Source organism: Mauremys mutica, chromosome 22 (genome assembly GCF_020497125.1).
Source record: "Mauremys mutica isolate MM-2020 ecotype Southern chromosome 22, ASM2049712v1, whole genome shotgun sequence".
NCBI lineage: Eukaryota > Metazoa > Chordata > Testudines > Geoemydidae > Mauremys > Mauremys mutica.
Window position 1 is genome coordinate 16,277,334 of NC_059093.1, and position 20,623 is coordinate 16,297,956.

General features: G+C 50.5%; 1 protein-coding gene across 4 annotated transcripts in view; it reads right to left on the reverse strand.

The window, feature by feature from the left end:
• Positions 1–11,020, reverse strand: part of ST3GAL4 (ST3 beta-galactoside alpha-2,3-sialyltransferase 4) — a 165,052-nt gene extending 154,032 nt beyond the window's left edge. For all 4 annotated transcript variants that reach the window (XM_044997041.1, XM_044997037.1, XM_044997035.1 and 1 more), the window contains exon 1: positions 10,775–11,020. Coding sequence is in view for 2 of the 4 variants with exons in the window: in XM_044997037.1 (XP_044852972.1) it covers positions 10,775–10,777 (3 nt within the window). In the remaining 2 variants the exon portion in view is untranslated. The remainder of the gene's footprint in view (positions 1–10,774) is intronic.
• Between the last annotated feature and the right edge of the window lie 9,603 nt (positions 11,021–20,623).

Here is a 20,623-nt window from a genome sequence, read left to right on the forward strand (position 1 = left end):
AATGCAATCAAAGCAGAAAGTAGCAGCGAGGTATGTGAGCAATCCACCGCCGGTAGAAGAGCAGCACACAAGGACGGGCTAGACATGGAAGTGAATGGTATTCTCCAGAAAAAGGGCTACCGCTGAACCAGAGGGGGCAAGTTTGCTCACTTGCGCTTCACAGGCACAAAGCCAGTCCAGGTTGGCAGTGTCTCCAGCTAACGGCTGACCAGCAGCCTACCTGAAATGAGTCTGGCAGCTCTCAGTCAGGTCTGTGGCAGACAGGCATCTACCGTGGGCGGCGGGAATAATAGGACTGGGGAGGCTAAGCCACTGACTCCACCCATGCAGCGTCCTCTCCCCCAAGCTGAGGTTGGCGAGCGACCCTGAGCTGGGGCCGGCGAGCAGACCAGGGCTGTTGGGCTGGGGCTACTCCAGCCACGGGACAGCTCGGGGATCCAGCGAGCATTGGCGGGGCTTTGCTGAGAAGGGCTTGGGCAGAAGGGGTGGGGCTGCGTGGCCAGCCTCCCTGAAGTGGGGGGCTCATGCACTGCCCATGGCCGTCTACCCTATATCGCTCAAGCCACCAATCACAAGTGACATCCCCTGCAGGCAGGCTAAGCAGAGGCAGAGGACTGAACGGGCCGTAGACACTGCATTATGCCCCTGCTCCTCAGGGTGACAGGACTGAGGCCTACGGAGGTTTGTCTACACTGCTGCTGGGAATGACAGCAGCCCGGGAAGACACACTCACGCTGGCGCACTAAAAATAGCGGTGTGGACACTGGCGGAGACTCAGGATAGCCACCCAAGCTCAGACCCAGGGAGTCAGGTGAGCCTGAGCCGCAGCATCTACATTGCTGTTTTTAGTGAACTCGCTCGAGTGCATCTACCCAGGCCGGAAGACTCGTTCCCAGCTGTAGTGCAGACGTACACGACTGCCTGGAGGACGCCGAGGTTGCACTTCCAAGAAAGTCAGTGGCAGGGCTAGAGATGGAACCCAGCAGCTCCTAGCTCCCGGTCTCCTGCTCAGACCCCTCCGCTCTGATCACAGTTCAAACACCTAGCGCGTGCCAGCAACGCCGCACCAAGCAGAAACTGCCTCCCGCAGAACACAGGGAAAAAAGAAAAAACAAAAAAACATGCAAGAGGAGTTAAAACCAGCGCGAGATCGAGATAGAGACGTAGCAACGCGTCACTACTGTCAGGACTAAGAGGAACATGCAAGACAAGCACATGCCTCTGATCAACCCCTATTAAGAAATTAAACAAGAAACTGAACCAAAAGAGACCCTTTCCCCCCAACATATCAAAGGGCAGTTTTACTCGAACACTACTGCTAAGGTCTGTCTGGAATACATCCTGAGCCAGGGTCTAGATCCATTTTAACTTTCAGTTTCAGTGTGTTACTCCCAATTTATACTGGCATCCCAAGAGGAGAATCAGTGCCCCGGTTTCTAAAAGTTCAGCAATCAGCGATTTAGCCAAAAATGGTAGCTCTGGGAGACGGCTTTTAAGTTTCTGATCAGCTACCTACCTGTTCCTTAAACAAATGTAGAAAGAGAAAGTTGCTTCGATGTGATTACATAATCCACTCCACTGTGTATGCAGAAAAATTTAGTCACCGTTCGCTAACTGGAGCTCAAAGCCTTTGACCCTCATGCACAGGGAACCATGGAGACGGGACACTAGATGGGGAGGGCTCCAAGTTATTATAGAGAATACTTTCCTAGGTGTCTGGCTGGTGGGTCTTGCCCACATGCTCAGGGTCTAACTGATCACCATATTTGGGGTCAGGAAGGAATTTTCCCCCAGGTCAGACTGTCAGAGATCTTGGAGGTTCCTCTGTAGCGTGTGGCTCAGGTCACTTGCAGGTTTAAACTCGTGTAAATGGTGAATTCTCTATCGCTTGAAGTCTTTAAACCATGACATAAGGACATCAGTAACTCTGCAAAGAGGTGAGGGGGCTATTTCAGGAGTGGGTGGGTGAGGTTCTGTGGCCTGCAAGGTGCAGGAGGTCAGACTAGATGACAAACCTGTCGCACCCCCAGGTTTGAAGTGATTTCCATCATATCCAAGGTTTACAGTTTAGGTTTACAGCACCCCTCACTATACAAATTGTTCCAGCACCCTTACTAGTTTGCAGTGTGAATGGCAGAGCAGTTGACAACGTTTGTGATTTGCCTTCTTTTGAAAAGCCACTTGATTTAAAAAAAAAAGAGTTGTAGCATTACAGAGATCCTACCACCATTGCCCGTTAGAGAAGAAACTAATTTCTAGAAATTAATCATCTCATCTTCATTATTAGAGCTAGCTAGGAAATGATTTCCCCATCCCAGGAGAGTTTGAGATTTCAAAACATTTTCCTCTGTCCCAAATCAGGATAATCTCAAAAATATTCATGAACCAATAACAACAAATGTGTTAGATCAGGTCAGGCAGAACATTTTATTTTAATAACTGCACAATGTTTTGTTTTGACGTTGACCTTTTTATATTGAACCTTTTTTTTTAGTAAGAGGTAACTAAAATATATTAAAAAAAAAATATCAGTTGAAACCAAAACACTTTTCAGGTTGATAATGTGGAAACAGGATGTGCCACTAATTTCAAAAGTTTCAGCAAGACCAACCCTTTCCTGCAAACAGCTTCAAGAATCCCCAGCAGCTCTGTTACTGCTTTGCTGAGATTCAGAAGAAGTGGCAAATGCTAGTCACTGTATTCTCGAGAACGTTAGCACCTCAACACTACAGCTGTATCTATGGGCAACGCAGGAGCCACTTACCCTGCCTAGGGAGAGGAAGTCTGGCCCAGGCACCCGCTGGCTACTGGGTGCTATTTCTGGAACAATCGCTATCACAGGCAGCTGTCTGGGTTCGAACCCAGGGCTTTCCACACAGAGTTCTCCCCACTGAGCTCAAGGACAAGTCCATTTTAGCGGTGGGCAGAAGCAGGTGGGCAGACCAACCACAGAAGGGGCCCATGCAAAGACACTGAACAGAGGGTTGCATACAAACTAGCAACCGGTGCTGCTCCACCAGCGTGGGCACAAGTGAAGACAAGGCGCTGATCTTTTTTAATTGCCGCGTCGTCTCACCCTGCTCACGGGCAGCCAGGCAAATTGTGCAGTTTTTGCACAGTTCCAAGACAGAGCCAGGTGCGGCCCCCCCAGCTTAGGCTGAGTTTTCTTTGACATTTTGGGTTAATTCCAGCCCAAAACGTGGAGGAAAAGTTTCAGGGAGGTGCAAAAATGGCATGCATTGAAAGCCAAGGAACATTAACCCAGCTCCGTCCCGGACCACATGCTGCAGCAGCCATCACCAGGAAACCTCCCCCTGGTGGCAGCAACAACGGGAATGCTACAGCAGGTGGGACAAGGGCATTTTTACCGCTGTACTGGCTAACCAGATGGGGAAACTGAGGCACACAGGAATTTAAGGCCAGGGTTTTCCAAAATTAGCCACTTGAACCTAGTCTCCTAAATCTGTATTTAGCCCTAAATAAGTGACCTGATTTTCCAAGACGCTGAACACCCAGCAGCTCCCATGAAACGCTAATAATTGGAATTACGTTATTCGTTCCGAGGAATCCCAATCAGAAACCAAGACCCCACTGTGCTAGACATTCTACCTCCCATTCCAGATACTTTTCATCGGCGCGAACTGGCTGCACAGCAAGTCCACGGCAGAGCTCAGAAGAGACCCCAGCACTGAAGACTTCGCCATGCGTTGCTCTAACCCAGTGGTTCTTAATGTATTTACCACTGGAGGCTACATATGCGGCCCACAATGTGTTCTGTAGGCTGCATCCAATACTACCTGTACGGCCCTGAGGATGTCACATGGGCTGCAGGTCTGTGCCGATTAGGCCGCAAGCGACCCGCCGGATGAGAACCACTGCTCTAACCACGGGCATATGCGGCAAATCGATTGAATCTGCATCCGCGTACCTCAGGACAGAATTGTAAGATCTGTAGGTAAAAGTCACGGCACTTACTCAGTTCTCTATTGACTTAGAAGCAAATGTCAAATGTCTCTTGGCGGGGAGCAGCTCCCATCTAGCAGTGGGAGATCGTGTCAGGGGGACCACAGCACTAGTCCATATCTATCCTGGCAGCGAGTGATCCGCTTGGGATGGAGTGTAACTGCACACTGCCTGTGCTAAGAGGCTGGTTACTTGGGTTAGTTAGTGGGAGGGAGGGAGGGGTGTTGGTTGGTTCTGTGAAGCATGATGCTGTCAGCGACAACAATCAGGAAAATACTTGGCGGAAGCTGCAAAGCCACAAATGGAAAGAGGCTGAGCCCAGGGCTCACTGCACCAGAAACGGGAGGTCTGTTCTGCGTGAGAACACACCGCCGCAGTTCTTGCTGCTGAATCAAGACCAGCTTAAATGACAACCAGGACCAGCCCCACAAAGAATCAGCAGCAAAGTTAGCAGGGATGCTGCTAGTGGTTTTGCAGCCAACCCAAAAGCTCCGGCTGGTGCAGAAGGTGGCCACCTACTTGCTCAGTGGTGGAGGGGGGGAGGAAGGGAGGGGGTGTGTGCATTAGGCCACTGCTGAGTACTACAGGGGGGCATTCCACCACCCCAGCCCAGCCTGCTCCTAGACCTGATTGCCTGGGGGAAGGGCTCTCAGCTCTGGAACTCATGCCCCTCAGCCAGCCCCACTGGTCCAGCACAGCCAGAGTTTGCGGCCCTCCACGAGGCCTGTTTGCTCCGGCTCTTGCAGAGGGCCTTGAGAGTTTGGGGAAGGTCCTGGTCACCTGGAGGGGAGGGCGTCTGGAGGCCGTGCTCTTTCCAGCCACCGCTGTCAGTTTGGGGGTCTCCTTTAACGCAGCTAAATGCCCCGATGGGGTTCTGAATGTAGGGAGAGTTTAAGCGTACCTGCACTGCAAGGTGTAGGCAGAGACTACAGATCCAGTGACCCTACCGGCCCAAACCACCACATGCACAGCTGGGCTTTCTGGGACACACCTGCCATCCCGAGTGTAACGTTCCCCTGGTGTTATCTGGACCGGTCACGCCAATCCTTGACTCTGGGAGGCAGCCTTACCCTGCTCTGCTGTGAGAACCCCACTCCCGGGCTGTTCACACACAGCCCCTGGCACGTAAGCTTCCCCCAGCACATGAGTGAGCACTTCTGGCCAACCGCTGCTTGGACTGTGCAACCGAATGACACTAGCCAATATTTCCGGTCCCAGACACAACCCTAGGAACCTCCGTCTTGCAGTGCCCAGTTATGCCCGCTGGACGCTGCAAGCTTATATGAGTTCGTCAATTTAACAAAGAAATTGATAGGTACCAGGCTTGTTATCCCAAGGGGAGTCTCTGACACGCTTCAAACCAAACGCACGGCTTCAAGTAGAATAAACAAACAAATTTACTAACTATGAAAGACAGATTTTAAGTGATTATAAGTCAAAGCACAATAAGTTGGATTTGGTCAAATAAAATAAAACCAAACGCATTCTAAGCTGATCTTAACACTTCCGGTGCCCTTACAAATTTAGATGTTTCTCACCACTGGCTGGCTGGTTGCCCTTCAGCCAGGCTCTCCCCTTTGATCAGCGCTTCAGACGCTGGGTGGGGATGTCTGTAGATGTAGGTGGAAGAGAGAGGAAGAGCCTGGCAAACGTCTCTCCCTTTTATCATGTTCTTTCTTCCCTCTTGGCTTTGCTCCCCCCTTCAGGATCAGGTGAGCATTACCTCATCGCAGTCCCAAACTCATCCAGGGAAGGGGGATGACTCACTCAAATCCAACAGATCCTTTGTTGCTGCCTAGGCCAGTGTCCTTTATTCCTGTGAGGCTGAGCTGGGTTTGTTTCATACATGTCCTGATGAGGTGTGAACTGCCCCTCTGTCCCTGGAGAATTTTGATGGGCTTATTTTAAGCCATAAGGACACACTTTCAGTCTCATAACTATATACATGACATTACAACTTATAGCATTACTATAACAACAATGCTCAGTGCATCATGAACCTTCCGAAGACACCCGACATGACATGCACACTGAATACCACAGAATCATATTATAAGGATGAACATGGGGGTGCAGGGTGTTCCCCCAAGATACAGAGTGTTACACCAAGCCCTTAGAAGCCCCCTGCCTCCATTTAGCTAGACAGTCACCCAATCTGTCTGCTCCATTTTCTTTTGGCTCCCTCCCCGTCTCCTTCCAACATCCCACGCCAGGTCTCCCATTGTGCACGCCCCCTGCAGATCTCATTAGAGCACCCAGAAAAGGGCTCCAAGACCCAGCTGACCAGCTTGGCCCCACAGAGCGTTCCACCATCCCGGCATGCCCAGCTCAGAGCAGCAGGATCGTCCCCTACACCAGTGGTTCTCAAGCAGGGGTACATGTATCCCTGGGGGCATGCAGAGGCCTTCCAGGGGGTAGGTCAACCCATCTAGATATTTGCCTAGTTTTACAACAGGCTGCATAAAAAGCACTAGCAAAGTCAGTAGAAACTAAAATTTCATACAGGCAACGCCTTGTTTGTACTGCTCTATATACTCTACACTGATGTCAGTACAATATTTATATTAAATTGATTTATTTTATAGTTATATGGTAAAAATGAGAAAGTCAGTATTTTTTCAGTACTAGTGCGCTGGGACACTCTTGTATTTTGATGTCTGATTTTGTAAGCAAGTAAATTTTTAAATGTGGTGAAACTTGGGGGTACGCAAGACAAATCAACCTCCTAGAAGGAGCACTGTAGCCTGGAAAAGTTGAGAGCCACTGATCTACACATCGCAAACTAAATAAAGCCCTGGGCAGTGAATGACTAACGTCTAGCAACCCGGATTCTACGTCTTACCCCCGAGACACCAATTCCACAGTGCGACTGACCTCGGCATGAGGAAATGGTTCCTCTCCTCCACCCCAGCCAGAGGTTTCCTTCGTTCAGTCTCATCCCATTCCCCTAAGCTCTTCCTTTCCAAAGTGCAATCCCTGTGCAATCCCTCTCTTTCCCTGTTTAACCAGCATGCATGGCACTTGCTAACATGCTACGGGCACAGCGGAGACAGGCCAGGGCCCTGAATACCTGCATTGTTGAGATTTGGCACGTAGCTTGCAGTTTGTTTTCTTGTAAGGAAGAGAGAACAAGAGGCGGATGGCTTGGAGGAGGGAGACGCTGGTAGGCTGGTCCAGACAGAAAGCAGCAAGCAAGGAGAAGTGGGGGCATGAAGAGGTGGATAATGGAGGCATAAGGGGTTCGAGTCTACCCATGAGTTGGGTCAGAGTTGGACATCAGGACTGTTATAGGAAAGGACAGCAGCAGCATGCAAGGCATGAAGGCAACGGCAGCCTGTCACATGGGGCAGCATGAGCTAGTGGTTAGAGCACAGGGTCAGGAGACCTGGGCTCCAGACACAGTTCTATTGCTGGGTGACCTTCGGAAGCCACTTTGCTCTCTGCATGCCCAAGATCACACCCACCTGCGTGAGGTGCTTTGGGAAGATCAGACGGGAGGCACTAGATGTGGCCTGTATTCTGAGCATGCAGACGCTGCTCCCCATCCACCACCGAGGCTCTCTCCTTTGTCAGGAGCCCCTCTCCCCTGGCAGGACTTTCCTGGCGCGAGAGTTAGCCAGATCTTTACGCATTGTTCCCAACGCGACGCTGTCGGGGGCAGCCCTTCCTGCCACACTGCAAGTTCCCGTCTCGTCTGCACTCCACAACCACCCCAAGATCGCTTCTCCACCTCACCGCCTCCAAAGCATCTTCCTCCCTGCACATCCCGTTACTCCTCACACCCACCCCACCCCACCACCATCCCACATACTAGCTTGGAGTTCTCACTGTTTGCATCCCTAACCAATTCCCCCAGCATCTCTATCCCGCAGCGCCCATCAGCGAGCTTTGCCCTGCTGCTTCGTCCAAACTATTAGCCCTACATCAGTCAGACTCCTCAGGCAAGTCATTTCCTCTGGAGTTTGTACCACACTGTGCACCACTCAGCAAAGCAATAATAACGCCAAGGGAGACATCTAACAAAACAAAACCCAACAGTGACCCCTGCAAGTCCCCGATGGGCACTTTGCATGTCACTACCTGGGTATTCTTTGCTTCCAGCCCATCAGCTGGCGTTGGAGCCATTTAACAGGGCACTTGCTGATAATGCAGTCAGCAGGTCCATGACTATATAATTCAGGCCAGGACTTTGGGAGAGCCTATTGGGATCACCACTCAGGCGCTCCCGAAGTCCTGATGGTAGGTGGTACAGCCAGCCTGGGAGCTAGAGAGGATGACAAGATCTGTCTGCATCCAGCAGCCTCCATAAAACACGCCCTTTATATTCATTACAGCCAGAGCCTATCGCCAGGGACCACTCCATTGCCCAAACCAATTTTAAGTGTGTTTGTTGAGAGGAAAATGCCGCACTGGACATAGCAGGTGACAGCTCATTGCCTGGGTCCCAACAGGCCGTGTGTTTTTTCAATTGCCCATTAGAGGAAAAACCTGTAGAGCAGCGGAAAGATACTCCCCCATCAGCAATAACAGCGGGTCAAGCCATTCTCAGCAAGGCTGCACCGGCTCCTGAGGAGCAGCAAGCTGGAGTGTGCAGCCTGAATAAGGAAGCCTTCCCTGGCTGCCACGGGGAGGATGCACATGCCTTTGGTGGGAGGTCGGGACTGCCCGATTGATCAGTCCAATGTGAGGGCTGCCTACATCACAGGGCAGAGCCACCAGTTGAAATTAAAAACAAACACAAACCGTTGCCCCTGACGGCAACCTCACAAGGAGGTGACCTACTTCCCTTTCCTTCTCGGTTCTCTTCACCTCCAGGCTCCACCCACAAACCATTTCCCTCATCAGTTCAGTCCCAGGAGCCGCACACATGACTGAGCAGGCTCAGCAGGAGAGTGGGACTCAGGACACCTGGGTTCCATTCCCAGCTGGTACTGGTTTGCTGCTTGGCCTTGAGCACGTCACTGATCACTGCCCCAGATGCCCCACAGGGGAAGGGACCATTATGCCCTTGTGCCAAGCAAAAAGGCGCTATAGAAGCACAGTGGCCTATTAGGCAAGGAAACCTCTCAGGAACTGCAGGCAGAGGCGGTTCTGAGAAGGGTTGGGGCCTTGTAAAGGAAGCTGGTTTGATTTACAAATCAATCACGCTTAGTGTTTGCTACTATGTTATCGGTACATTCCAAACACACATGCATCAGTGCTCCCAAAATAGGGAGCCACAGAGGTGTCGCCAACAAGTCAGCAGGTTGCTGTGCTGGACTGTTATTGGTGGTGTGGGAGGATTCTAATGCACATACACCGGGTTGAATCCTCGCACGGTTATGCACACAGCTGTGTGCCTGCATTGAATCGAGTCCATTCAAACCTCCTCCCAGATGGTCTGGACCCTAAATTCGCCATGCCCTCTTCCTGACAGACCCATCCCACGCAAGACCCCAAGGGACAACTTTGGATACTTTCTTCTTCCCCACCCACGTCCCAAGATTTCTGAATGTCCAATGGCTCTTAAGGGTTTCTTCTGCAGTGGAGCATTTAGAGCTCATTTATGCGTGTGCATTACAGTGTTCTGAACCCTCGGTAGAGACACCCCTTTGCAACGCAACAAGTAACCAGGAAGAAACTAAAACGCAAAAGCCAAATTGTATTTGCATCAGCGCCTACACCACAGAGCTGAGGGGCTATTTGCTGACATACAGATCTGCAATGCCCAAGTGTGACTATTAGCCATACACTTAAAGATGTGACACATTTAGAAAGACAAGGTGGGGGAGGTGACATCTTTTACTGGACCAACTTCTGTTGGTGAGAGAGACAAGCTTTCAAGCTGCACAGAGCTCTTCTTCAGGTCACGTTTAGAGGCACCCAAATTAATCTCTGTCCTGGTTTTAGGGTTCCTTTTCCCTGATAAGCACTGACCTACAAAATCAATGCAAAACCTGCTTAAATAATAACATTGATCTATTGCCAATATTCTAACCCAGCAAGATCCGGGTTTTTTGAGTGCCAGAACCTAATGCAAACCAAACTCGTGTGTCCGTCCGTCCCCGTCCATCCGTCCCATTCCTGTGATTTTCTTTTGGCAGTAAGTTCCACTAACTCAGCATTCATTTAGTTGTTGTCACAGGCCTTCTACTAGCTCTCCCATGATACCTTAACGTCAGATTCAGAACCACTGGGAGCTCTTTCCCTCGCCAAGCAGCCAGCGATGCGGTGCGCAGATTAAACACATGCCAATACATCACCCTTTCTGAGTCTCATCTTTTCCAAGTCTGAAGTTTGGTGGTGGCTGTTTATTTATCCACCACCACCTTCCTTAAGAAGTCTAGATAACCAGATACCCCAAACGAGCCCATCGAAAAGACCTGCGGTATTCCTCACCAGATCCTTCTAGTCTTAAAATCAGAAAAGCAGAGAGAGAGAGAGAGAGAGGCGGGGGTCCAAGTTCTAACACATCCAGAACATCTCAGGCACAAGAGGCTTGTTCCCTGCAGTGCTTTAAAGGTGGATTCTGGATCGGCGGTGGACAAGAGCCCAGTTTATGGGCGTCTTTTGTTGCAGCCTTTAAATCGGCTTTAATTTTATTTTTAGCTCAGGAGCAAACCAAAACAAAGGCAAAACAAAAGCCCCTCCTGGGTTTGCCCCAGGCAGCATGTCAATTACACACACACACACACCCCGCAGGGCTGCAGCCGGAGGAATGCAATTGACCAACGTCCCCCTTTAAAACCACTAGAGCTTGGGGTGGGTTCGGTTACAGGGACATATACGCATCCCCCCCCCCACCCCAGGTCTGCTCAGCTGCTAAACTCACCATCAAGCAGCCATCCGGGTGCCGAGGGGGAGGGGGGGGTTTCCGATCCGCTATTTGCTGGCCAAAGCCGTCTGCAAAGGGAAGGCAGGATTGTAATCCGAATGGTGCGCGGGCTGCCGATCGGAGCCGCTTTGCAAGGAAGGGAAGGATGCAAAATAAGGGCACGATGTAAAGTTAGCATGAGCTGGGAAGAGAGGAGTGTGGGTTGGGGCAAACAGAGGAGGGCGGTCCGCCCCTGCTGACCACGCTTGCGCACAGAGCAGCTGGCAGCCCAGGCCAGCTGTGTGTGTGTGTGTGTGTGTGTGTGTGAATGGGTGGGGGGAGCAGGAGGGAGATGCCAGGAGGAGGTGGGGGAAGGGGATTGATCCCGGGGAGGTTGGAGCACAGAAGGGTTCCCTCCCCCTTCCCCCAGCATCTCCTGCTGCTGTGCTGGGTGCATGAATGAACAGTAGGCGCCCGGGGAGAGGGCTGCTGCCAGGATGAGAATAGCCCCATTCATAACTGTCTCCCTTTCCCAAGGTCTCCGTTTACCTCTCTCCCAAGGGAGCCGGGGGAGGGGGGTGTTGATTTTGTTTCCCTGCTCTGGGGTTGAAAAAAAAAAAGATAAATCTTTAAAATGCATCTGATCTGAAGAGGGGGGGTGGGGCTCCCAGAAATCCCGTGCTCTAAGGCCTGTCTCTTCGTTTCCCTATGTCCTTCTCCCCTCGCCCCCGCCCCGAGATACGGGCCCCTCCAAGGAGACAGCCCTGGTTGCCTGCGATCTCCTAGTGCAGCACAGCCGGGGGGCAGTTCACCAGGGGAAAGCATCTCCTCCCCCACCCCTCAGGTGCGCTCCTGCCCCCCTCTGGCAACCCTGCCGCTGTTCCGGAAGAGCCCATGGGGGTCTGGCACTGGCCCGACATGTCAAGGCATAGGCCCTGTGCTGGGCAGCTTGTGGTCTAAAATTAGGGCTAAGCAGCAGGAGAGGAAATTGCCTGGGCTGCCTTCGTATAACAAGCCCCCCACAAAGAGCCTAAAATCCAAGGGCAGCTCTGATGGTCTCCTCCTGGCTCCAGGATCTCAGTGCACTTCACCGCCTCACGGGCCCCGCACTGAGATCAAGGAGGGTCTTTATCCCCATTGTACAGAGGGCGAAACTGAGGCCCAGAAAAGCACAAGGTCTTGGCCAAAGCCCCAAGGTGAATGCAAAGCTGCTGGGGGGGAGGTATTTGCTAAAGGGGTTCCCCCCATGTCTGCACCTGAAGAGCTCCCATCCTTGCTCACCTAAAGAGGGGAGTTGTCCTGGAGAGCTCGGTGAGGAACGATGGTCCATCAGTGGGACACCAGGGTACAGTTCTCTGCTCCACCACCGCTTTCCCTGCTTGAGCCTGGGCAAGTCTCTTTGGCTCAGGTATTTAAGCTCCTAACTTCATGGAAACCAATGGGAGTTAGATGCTTAAATACCTTTGAGGATCTGTGTCTGTTCCCCAGCCGTACAATGGGGATAATAGCACTGCCCTACCGCACAAGGTTATGGTGAGGTGCTCAGGTACTATGCTCACGGGGGCCAGATACGTACCTTAGAAAGATCAGGGAGCAGTTCCTTTCTGAGAGATTTCTCAATGTCCAAGGAACAAGTTCCAGGCGGGGGTCCTTGCATAGAGCCCAGCCAGCGAGGCAGTGACTCAGAGAACTGGCTGAGTTCTAAGGCAGCACTGATGGGAAGCTGGCAGAGAAAGCATTCTTCATCGGGGATTTATCCTGCAGTGACCTTCTCCGTGACCCGTTCGCCATTGACAAATGAAGGAAACCGTGGGTATAACAACTGGTACCATGACACCAACCAACCAGTCTGGTCTGGCTTCCGGTCCTGTCCAATATCCCCCCTTCTGACAAATCCTCGTGCAGAGTCTGCTCCTTATGTTGCAAGACATGCCACATCTACCCTGGGTTAAAGATGTGCCTAACACACTAGTCCACCATTTTAGCCCAAGCCATCCCCGTTTGGACAATTCCTTTAACGAGACTCAATGTCATCTCCAGGTGCCATCGGAGCCAATGCTTATCTTATGACAGATCCAACAGCCCTGCCCACGGGTTTTGACCTTGTGGGCCAAGCTTAATCTCTTGAAATGTAGAGTGATCGGATGTGCTGCAAATGACTATAAGTGGGACTTTCACAACTCTCCCTTTTGCTGCTGTGGCCAGTCCGAAGATGCAGGCCACCTACTCGCAGGCTGCACCCTGGTTCCCCCATGGGCTTGCACAGTGCTCTCCCCTCAGCAACTGAACGGCCAAGACTCAGACCTATGTGTCCAATGACAACCAGCTTCATAGACAAACCTATCAACAGTCACCGGAACGGTTATGATTAGCAGTGTCAATAAAACAGAAATCATCATATCAGTGCTTTAGAAAGATAATGGAGCAAATAATCAAGCAACCAATTTGCAAACACCTAGACGATAATAAGGTGATACGTAACAGTCAGCATGGATTTGTCAGGAATAAATCATACCCAACCAACCTAATGGCTTTCTTTGACAGGCCAACAAACCTTGTGGATATGGAGAAGTGGTAGACGTGGTATATCTTGACTTTAGTAAGGGTTTTGATACTGTCCTGCACGACCTTCTCATAAACAAACCTAGATGGAGCTACAATAAGGTGGGTGCACAAGTGATTGGAAAATTGTTCCCAGAGAGTAGTTATCAGTGGTTCATAGTCAAGCTGGAAGGGAATAACGAGTGGGGTCCCGCAGGAATCAGTTTTGGGTCCAGTTCCGTAGGCGCCGACTCCGTGGGTGCTCCAGGGCTGGAGCACCCCCGGGGAAAAATTAGTGGGTGCTCTGCACCCACTAGTTGCCAAGCTCTCCTCACCCCTTGTCTATCCTCCCCTGAGCATGCTGCATCCTCGCTCCTTTGCCTACCTCCCGGCACTTCCCGCCTGGCCGCCACCAAACAGCACGCTCCAGGAGGGAGGGGGAGAAGTGGGAATCTGGCACGCTCAGAGGAGGAGGCAGGACCGGGGCGGGGATTTGGGGAAGGAGTTGGAATAGGGGCAGGGAGGAGGCGGAGTTGGGGCGGGGACTTTGGGGAAGGGGTTGGAATGGGGGCAGGGGAGGGGTGGAGTGGGGGCGAGGCCATGGGCAGAGGGGGGGTCAAGCACCCACGGGAAAGAGGGGAAGTCGGCACCTATGTCCAGTTCTGTTCAATACCTTCATCAGTTATTTAGCTAATGGCATGGAGAGTACACTTATAAAGTTTGTGGATGATACCAAGCTGTGGGGGGGGGGGGTTTTGCAAGTGCTTTGGAGAATAGGATTAAAATTCAAAATGCTCTGGACAAACTGGAGAAATGGTGTGAAGTAAATAGGAAATTTGTGAAATCAACAAGGGCAAATACACTTAGGAAGGAACAATCAATTGCACACATACAAATGGGAAATGACTGCCTAGGAAGGAGAACTGCAGAAAGGGATCTGGTGGTCATAGTGGATAAAAGGGTAAATATAAGTCAACAGTGTAAGACTTGCAAAAAAAGCGAATATATTAAGAACATAAGAACATAAGAAAGGCCGTACCGGGTCAGACCAAAGGTCCGTCTAGCCCAGTATCTGTCTACCGACAGTGGCCAATGCCAGGTGCCCCAGAGGGAGTGAACCTAACAGGCAATGATCAAGTGATCTCTCTCCTGCCATCCATCTCCATCCTCTGACGAACAGAGGCTAGGGACACCATTCTTACCCATCCTGGCTAATAGCCATTTATGGACTTAGCCACCATGAATTTATCCAGTCCCCTTTTAAACTTTGTTATAGTCCTAGCCTTCACAACCTCCTCAGGTAAGGAGTTCCACAAGTTGACTGTGCGCTGCGTGAAGAACTTCCTTTTATTTGTTTTAAACCTGCTGCCTATTAGCAGGAGTGTTGTAAGCAAGACACAAGAAGTAATTCTTCCGCTGTACTCTGTGCTGATTAGGCCTCAACCAGAGTATTGTGTCCAGTTCTGGGTACCGCATTTCAGGAAAGATGTGGAGAAACTGGAGAAAGTCCAGAGAAGAGCAACAGAAATGATGAAAGGTCTAGAAAACACGATGTATGAGAGAAGATTGAAAAAACTGGGTTTGTTTAGTCTGGAGAAGAGAAGACTCAGAGGGGACATGATAACAGTTTTCAAGTACAGGAAAGGTTCTTACAAGGAGGAGGGAGAAAAATTGTTCTCCTTAACCTCTGAGGCTAGGACAAGCAGCAATGGGCTTCAATTGCAGCAAGGGCGGTTTAGGTTGGACATTAGGAAAAACTTCCTAACTGTCAAGAGTGGTTAAGCACTGGAATAAAGTGCCCAGGGGGTTGTGGAATCTCCCTCATTGGAGATCTTTAAGAGCAGGTTGGACAAACAGCATTCAGGGATGGTCTAGATGATACTTAGTTCTGCCACAAGTGCAGGGGAACTGAGAGATGATCCTGAGCTGCGCGCCCCTGCCGTTGCGGTCCTGAGCTTCCCTTCAGCAGAGACCACAAGTCAAGTGGAATTATGCCAAGGGGTGTGTTGTTTCTGGGATGGTTACTCACAGGGATGGTCTCACAACCAGCTCCTGTGGCCTGCATCAGCAGCTCTTCCTGATCATCTCTACTTTATAAAGGTTCCACTCCCTAGAGTAAGAGAAGGTGCCGTCCCCTGTGGGCTGCTATATCAGTGACCACAGTGCCTCTGTCAAGTGCAGTAATACCTGTGTGACTTCTGCTAAAGCTAGGGCTTTATCCATGGAGCTACTTATTCCTCATGTCTGGTATTTCAGCATACCTGGCGCTAGGGTTTTCTTTGTGGGGGGAGGTGAGGGGAGGGACAGCTCAGTGGTTTGAACAGTGGCCTGTTAAACCCAGCGTTATAAGCTCAATCTTTGAGGGGGCCATTTAGGAACTGGGGTAAAAATCTGTCTGGGGATTGGTCCTGCTTTGAGCAGGGGGTTGGACTAGATGGCCTCCTGAGGTCCCTTCCAACCCAGGTATTCTATGAATAAGTGAGGCAACAAGTTGGCTTCATCCATGGCAACAAGCAAACTACAGCTGTAACAAGAAGATCCAGTGGTAATAAGTGGGCCCCCAATGCCACATGGGGAGTTAGGACCCAGCTGAATGGTGTCCAGAGCCAAATATTTAGTTGCTTGGGTTCCTCACTGGCACCTTTTGTGGTGCCTGAAAATAACAACACTCAATACAATTGTAATCATGACACTTCCTCTACCAGGGGTATTTCTCCATACAAAAATACTAGATCAAAAGAGCAGACAGCTTGCAAAGGTGAGCATGGAAAAACAAAACAACTCCAGGAAGTTCCAAAGCCCAGGTAACCTTATCTCCACCCCTCCTGTGTCTGCAATGCAACACCATTTATAAATGGCATGAGCACGTACCATTATTTCTGCGTTTGGCCCCCATAGAGAAGGCCAGCACTGGGCCTATATACGGACGCCATCACCATGGCTGAGCCCAGAGTGAAAGTGCTCCATCTGTTGCTACTGTAGGAGTACAGTGCTAATGCTCAGTGCCACCCTCACGGCTCTGCCAGCAGCTCCTCCCAGAGGCTGCAGTGGCAGCAGCAGCTGCTGATTGGTTGGGAGATAGCACGGCTTAGTGGATCGCACGCTAGCTTGGGACCCAGGAGTCCTGACTTCTATTCCTGGCTCTGCTGCAGCATGACCTTGGGCAAGTCATGGCCCTGCTCTGTGCCTCAGTTTCCCCACCTGTAAATTGATGTTGACCTCATGGATTAAACGCTTTTAGATCTACTGGTGAAAAGTGCCAGGTGGTGGTGCTATTCTCCCTCACCCTGCTCTGTGCAGGGGCAGGCATCTTGAACCCATCCCAGAACCACAGCTGCATGGCTCTTACCCAACAGACCAGCCCCCCCGTGTCTCTTCGGCGTCCTAGCTGCCAACTCTTGTGAGGAGGATAAAATGCAACCGCTCTGGATTGCTGGTTAGCCCTGAGGAGGTAACACAGCTTTGCAGTTTAATCTGGACACAGGATTCTTCTTTTCCTGCTCTGAACTGTTGTGCAGAGAGTTCTGCATATCCCCGCCCTACCTCACAGGGGCAGGCTGAGGTTTAATTAAGAAATTTTGGGAAAGATCCTCAGACGGAAGGAGTGTTGTATCTGATCATTCCACTCTCCCCAGAGACCCTGACACACCTGATTCTCACTGGAGTTTAGCCCTGGAAATAGCCATTTGTCTATGGCATTGACATCTGCCACGAGACCACACAACAAGGGAAGCCGCAGCTCAATTCAACAGGCTGACATCTGAGGAGATAAAAAAACAACCCTGACCCTTGTCCTTTGAACTCAGTGCAGAAACTCGCCAGGGGGAGAGAATTGGCAAAAGATTAAAAGAAATTCCAGGCAGGAGAGATGTGGGAAAGGGTCCGTCATGGATCCAGGAGCATTGAGGGAATTCTACACGAATATTGTGCGACTTCCAACTTGTAGAGGGGACACTGAAAACAGCCAGCAAAGTCCAAGCAACAATGGAAGCAGACAGTGCAGCCTGCAAGGGTGATTCTGAGCAGATCAGGAAATCTAGGTTAATCTGATATGCTAATGCTAATTCTTGGTCAGATATTTTGTCCTTCCCTGGAATAATCCGATTTGCAGGTGTGATACAGTGTAAAGTAACTGTGGCAATGTAAGCAACAGAAATCCATAAATGCATCAGATATTCCATAGCCCAAACCGTGGTAGTGTCACCAGGAGCGGAATGTCATGCTTTTAATTTTGAGGCTGGAAATGCCAGTTCACAGCAACGACTATGGGGCTTCATATACATAAAGAAAAAAATCACTTGTGTCGTAATGTGCACAACACTTTACAAGCAGAGAGCAATACCCGTTCCCTGCCCTCAAGAGCTTAAATCCCGTTGGCAGATGCTTGGGAAAGCCTAAAAAGAAGACATTGGAGTAAATTTGCTAGTTGCATCCATATGTTCTATAATAATAAATGGAGATATACCTATCTCATAGAACTGGAAGGGACCCTGAAAGGTCATTGAGTCCAGCCCCCTGCCTTTACTAGGCAGGACCAAGTACTGATTTTGCCCCAGATCCCTAAGTGGCCCCTGCAAGGATTGAACTCACAACCCTAGGTTTGGAGGCCAATGCTCAAACCACTGAGCTATCCCTCCCCACTTCTATGCCATATCCAACTCAACTTGAAGTTCTACTCCCAAGAGCGACTGTAGACTAGCATCCTTGTGGTAACCTGCTCCAAGGGCCGTTCCTTCAGCCCCCTTAATTAGTCAGACCTTTGATCGTTTTCAGAGGCAGCAGGATTCACACACCTTCCAAAACTGCTGTCACTTTGGATGTTGTCATCGAAATGTTCAAATCCTTCAAAGCCCATATCCCACCACATTATCTTGTGGTGGTGGTGAGATCCACTGTGTGAAATAATAATGCCTTCTATCAGGACAAAGTCTGCTGCCTTCCGAGGCCACATAATAGGCTAGCTTGCGGAGATCCAGCCGAGGAGCCAGCGGTGATTGCACTACACTTGACTAGGGTGGAGGGACAAGGCATCATGCTAAGGGAACAATGGCAGAGCAGTATACGGGAGGGGATGCGTGCACGGAAAAGAGAACAGCTTTGACTCAGTGGGAAAGGTGACCAATAGACGAACGTGCCACTGAACCTCAGAGGCCAGTTGTACTTATCATTGCTGGGGGAGGCCTACCAGTTTCTGGGGGCTCAGGCAGGATAGAAGCAGGGACTGTGTTAAGATGGCCTTTTCATTTGTTGCCTGCTGTGCTCTCCCTCGTTCTGCATTGATTGCCTCTGAATGCTATTACCCCGGGGGCTTGTTATGAAGCAATCTGTTAGGGACAACACTCCCTGTTTGCTGTCAGAGAGCTTCCCACTTATGCCCTGCAAGGATGCTTTAGTGCTTCCTCTGCTTGGCTTTCCACCATGTTTCACACCTGCACTTGTCTTGAAATCAAAATGGATTGGCTGCTGGCCCAGCCACAGAGCTCAGGCGAGGCAGCCTTGGTTATATCCAGGTGAGCCTGGGGTCATGACCAGTCAGCAAGGTACTTTTGGGAATGACTAAATGGCGGTTTAGATGAACGCCAGCGCAGCTTCTATCCGAATTGACAATCTTTGCTTCTTGCTCAGCCGGCATACCAACAGTAATGATTTTACACTGCTATTCATATTTACTACTGGGCTCACTGCCATGCTGCCCGAGGGCCCGTATAGCTCCTTTCATCCTATGGTGTTCGCAATCCAGCTCCGCCCAGTGCAGTCAGCTCTGGGGAGAAGACTGGGTTGCCTCCAATATCTCCACACTTCTGGCTGCAGGGGCGAGGAGAATGGGGGATGTTTGGCCAGGATGCCGTAGGGAGCAGCCCCGATTTTAGGATCTCTAAGGCCTGATTTTCCAAACGGGTGTGTGTGTGTGTGTACATCTGACGAAGTGGGTATTCACCCACGAAAGCTCATGCTCCAATAGTTCTGTTAGTCTATAAGGTGCCCCAGGGCTCTTTGCTGCTTTTACTCGGTTACAGTCAGCCGGGGATTTTGCTATCCATCTTGACAAGAGTACTCATATTTCAAATTGTGCAATACTGTTATTTTATGGGAGGTATGGATGTCTTTATGGAAGATTTGCTGTGTTGTTTGACTTTACCAAGAAATACAGCAGGAGCACAGATATTTGAAGCACTGCGTAGTCGGAAAATACAAATTGGACTCGGCAAATTGCAAAGGAATTACACGTGATGGGGCAGCACATATGACAGGTAGAAATAGCAGAGGTGTGAAAAAACACCCGAGGCAGGTGGTAATGATGTTTGAAATCACGGTTTCATTCACCGCGAAGCTTTGGTGTCCAAGCGTATTTCCCCTGATCTTATGGCAGCGCTGAAGGAAGTAGTGAAAACTGTCACTTTGTAAAGGAAGCTCACTGAACAGGAGGCTTTAGAAGTGCAAGCGGAGCACAGTCATTTCCTGTTTCACACTGATCTCCAGCGGCTGTCATGGGGCAGGGCGCTGACAAGGGTGTTTGAACTCAGGAAAGGAGATTTACACCCCAGCTTGCTACCCACTAACTGTTCCTCCACTAGAGTCTAGACCAGCCCTCAGGAAAAGAACCCGTAAGGGTATGTGTAGCAGCGCCACCTGGTGACTCCTGCCAGAACAATCTTTGTATTTTTAAGGTCTTATTCAAAAAGACGCACACACAAAAAGCTGCTTAGATTTTGATCCAGCTGCTTCAGAAGCATAAATTGAATTAACCCGGCCAGGATTTAAACTTGTGCTTCTAGCATCTATCTGAAGCATGGAGGTATCTCCTCTAGGGGGAGGGAGATGGAAGCTGGATGGCCCTTTGGTACCAAGCTCTCACCCACTCATGAATTCTACCGTCATCGCTCTTGAGGAGGATGGTAGCTTCACTTTTTCCCCTTGGAGAGGGGAAAGGAGGCAGGATACAGATCATACTGGCTCCTCCTAAAGGAAAGTCCCCTGTTGGGGCGTAGGGTTTGGAAGTCGGGAAGGACCAGTTGCATCATATCTCATAGAGCAGAGCTCAGCTGAGTTCCAAACAGATCATACAGCACCAGAGTGGTTGTTCCTGAGCCCAGACAGCACCTTCACTGCACTTCAAGAGCATTAAACAAGCCTCACAACCCCCCTTTCAGCAATGTGACTACACAGCTGTTGTGTGTCTTCTCCCCTCTCCTGGGAGCAGTTTGCGCAGGGGAGGGTTTTGTTCTGATTCACACTCTGTTGCAGTTCTCGGCTGCTGCCAGGCACCTCCAACTGGGCCGGCACTGCAAAGTCCTAAGGGCCCCCACCCCGCCCATCCGCCGGAGC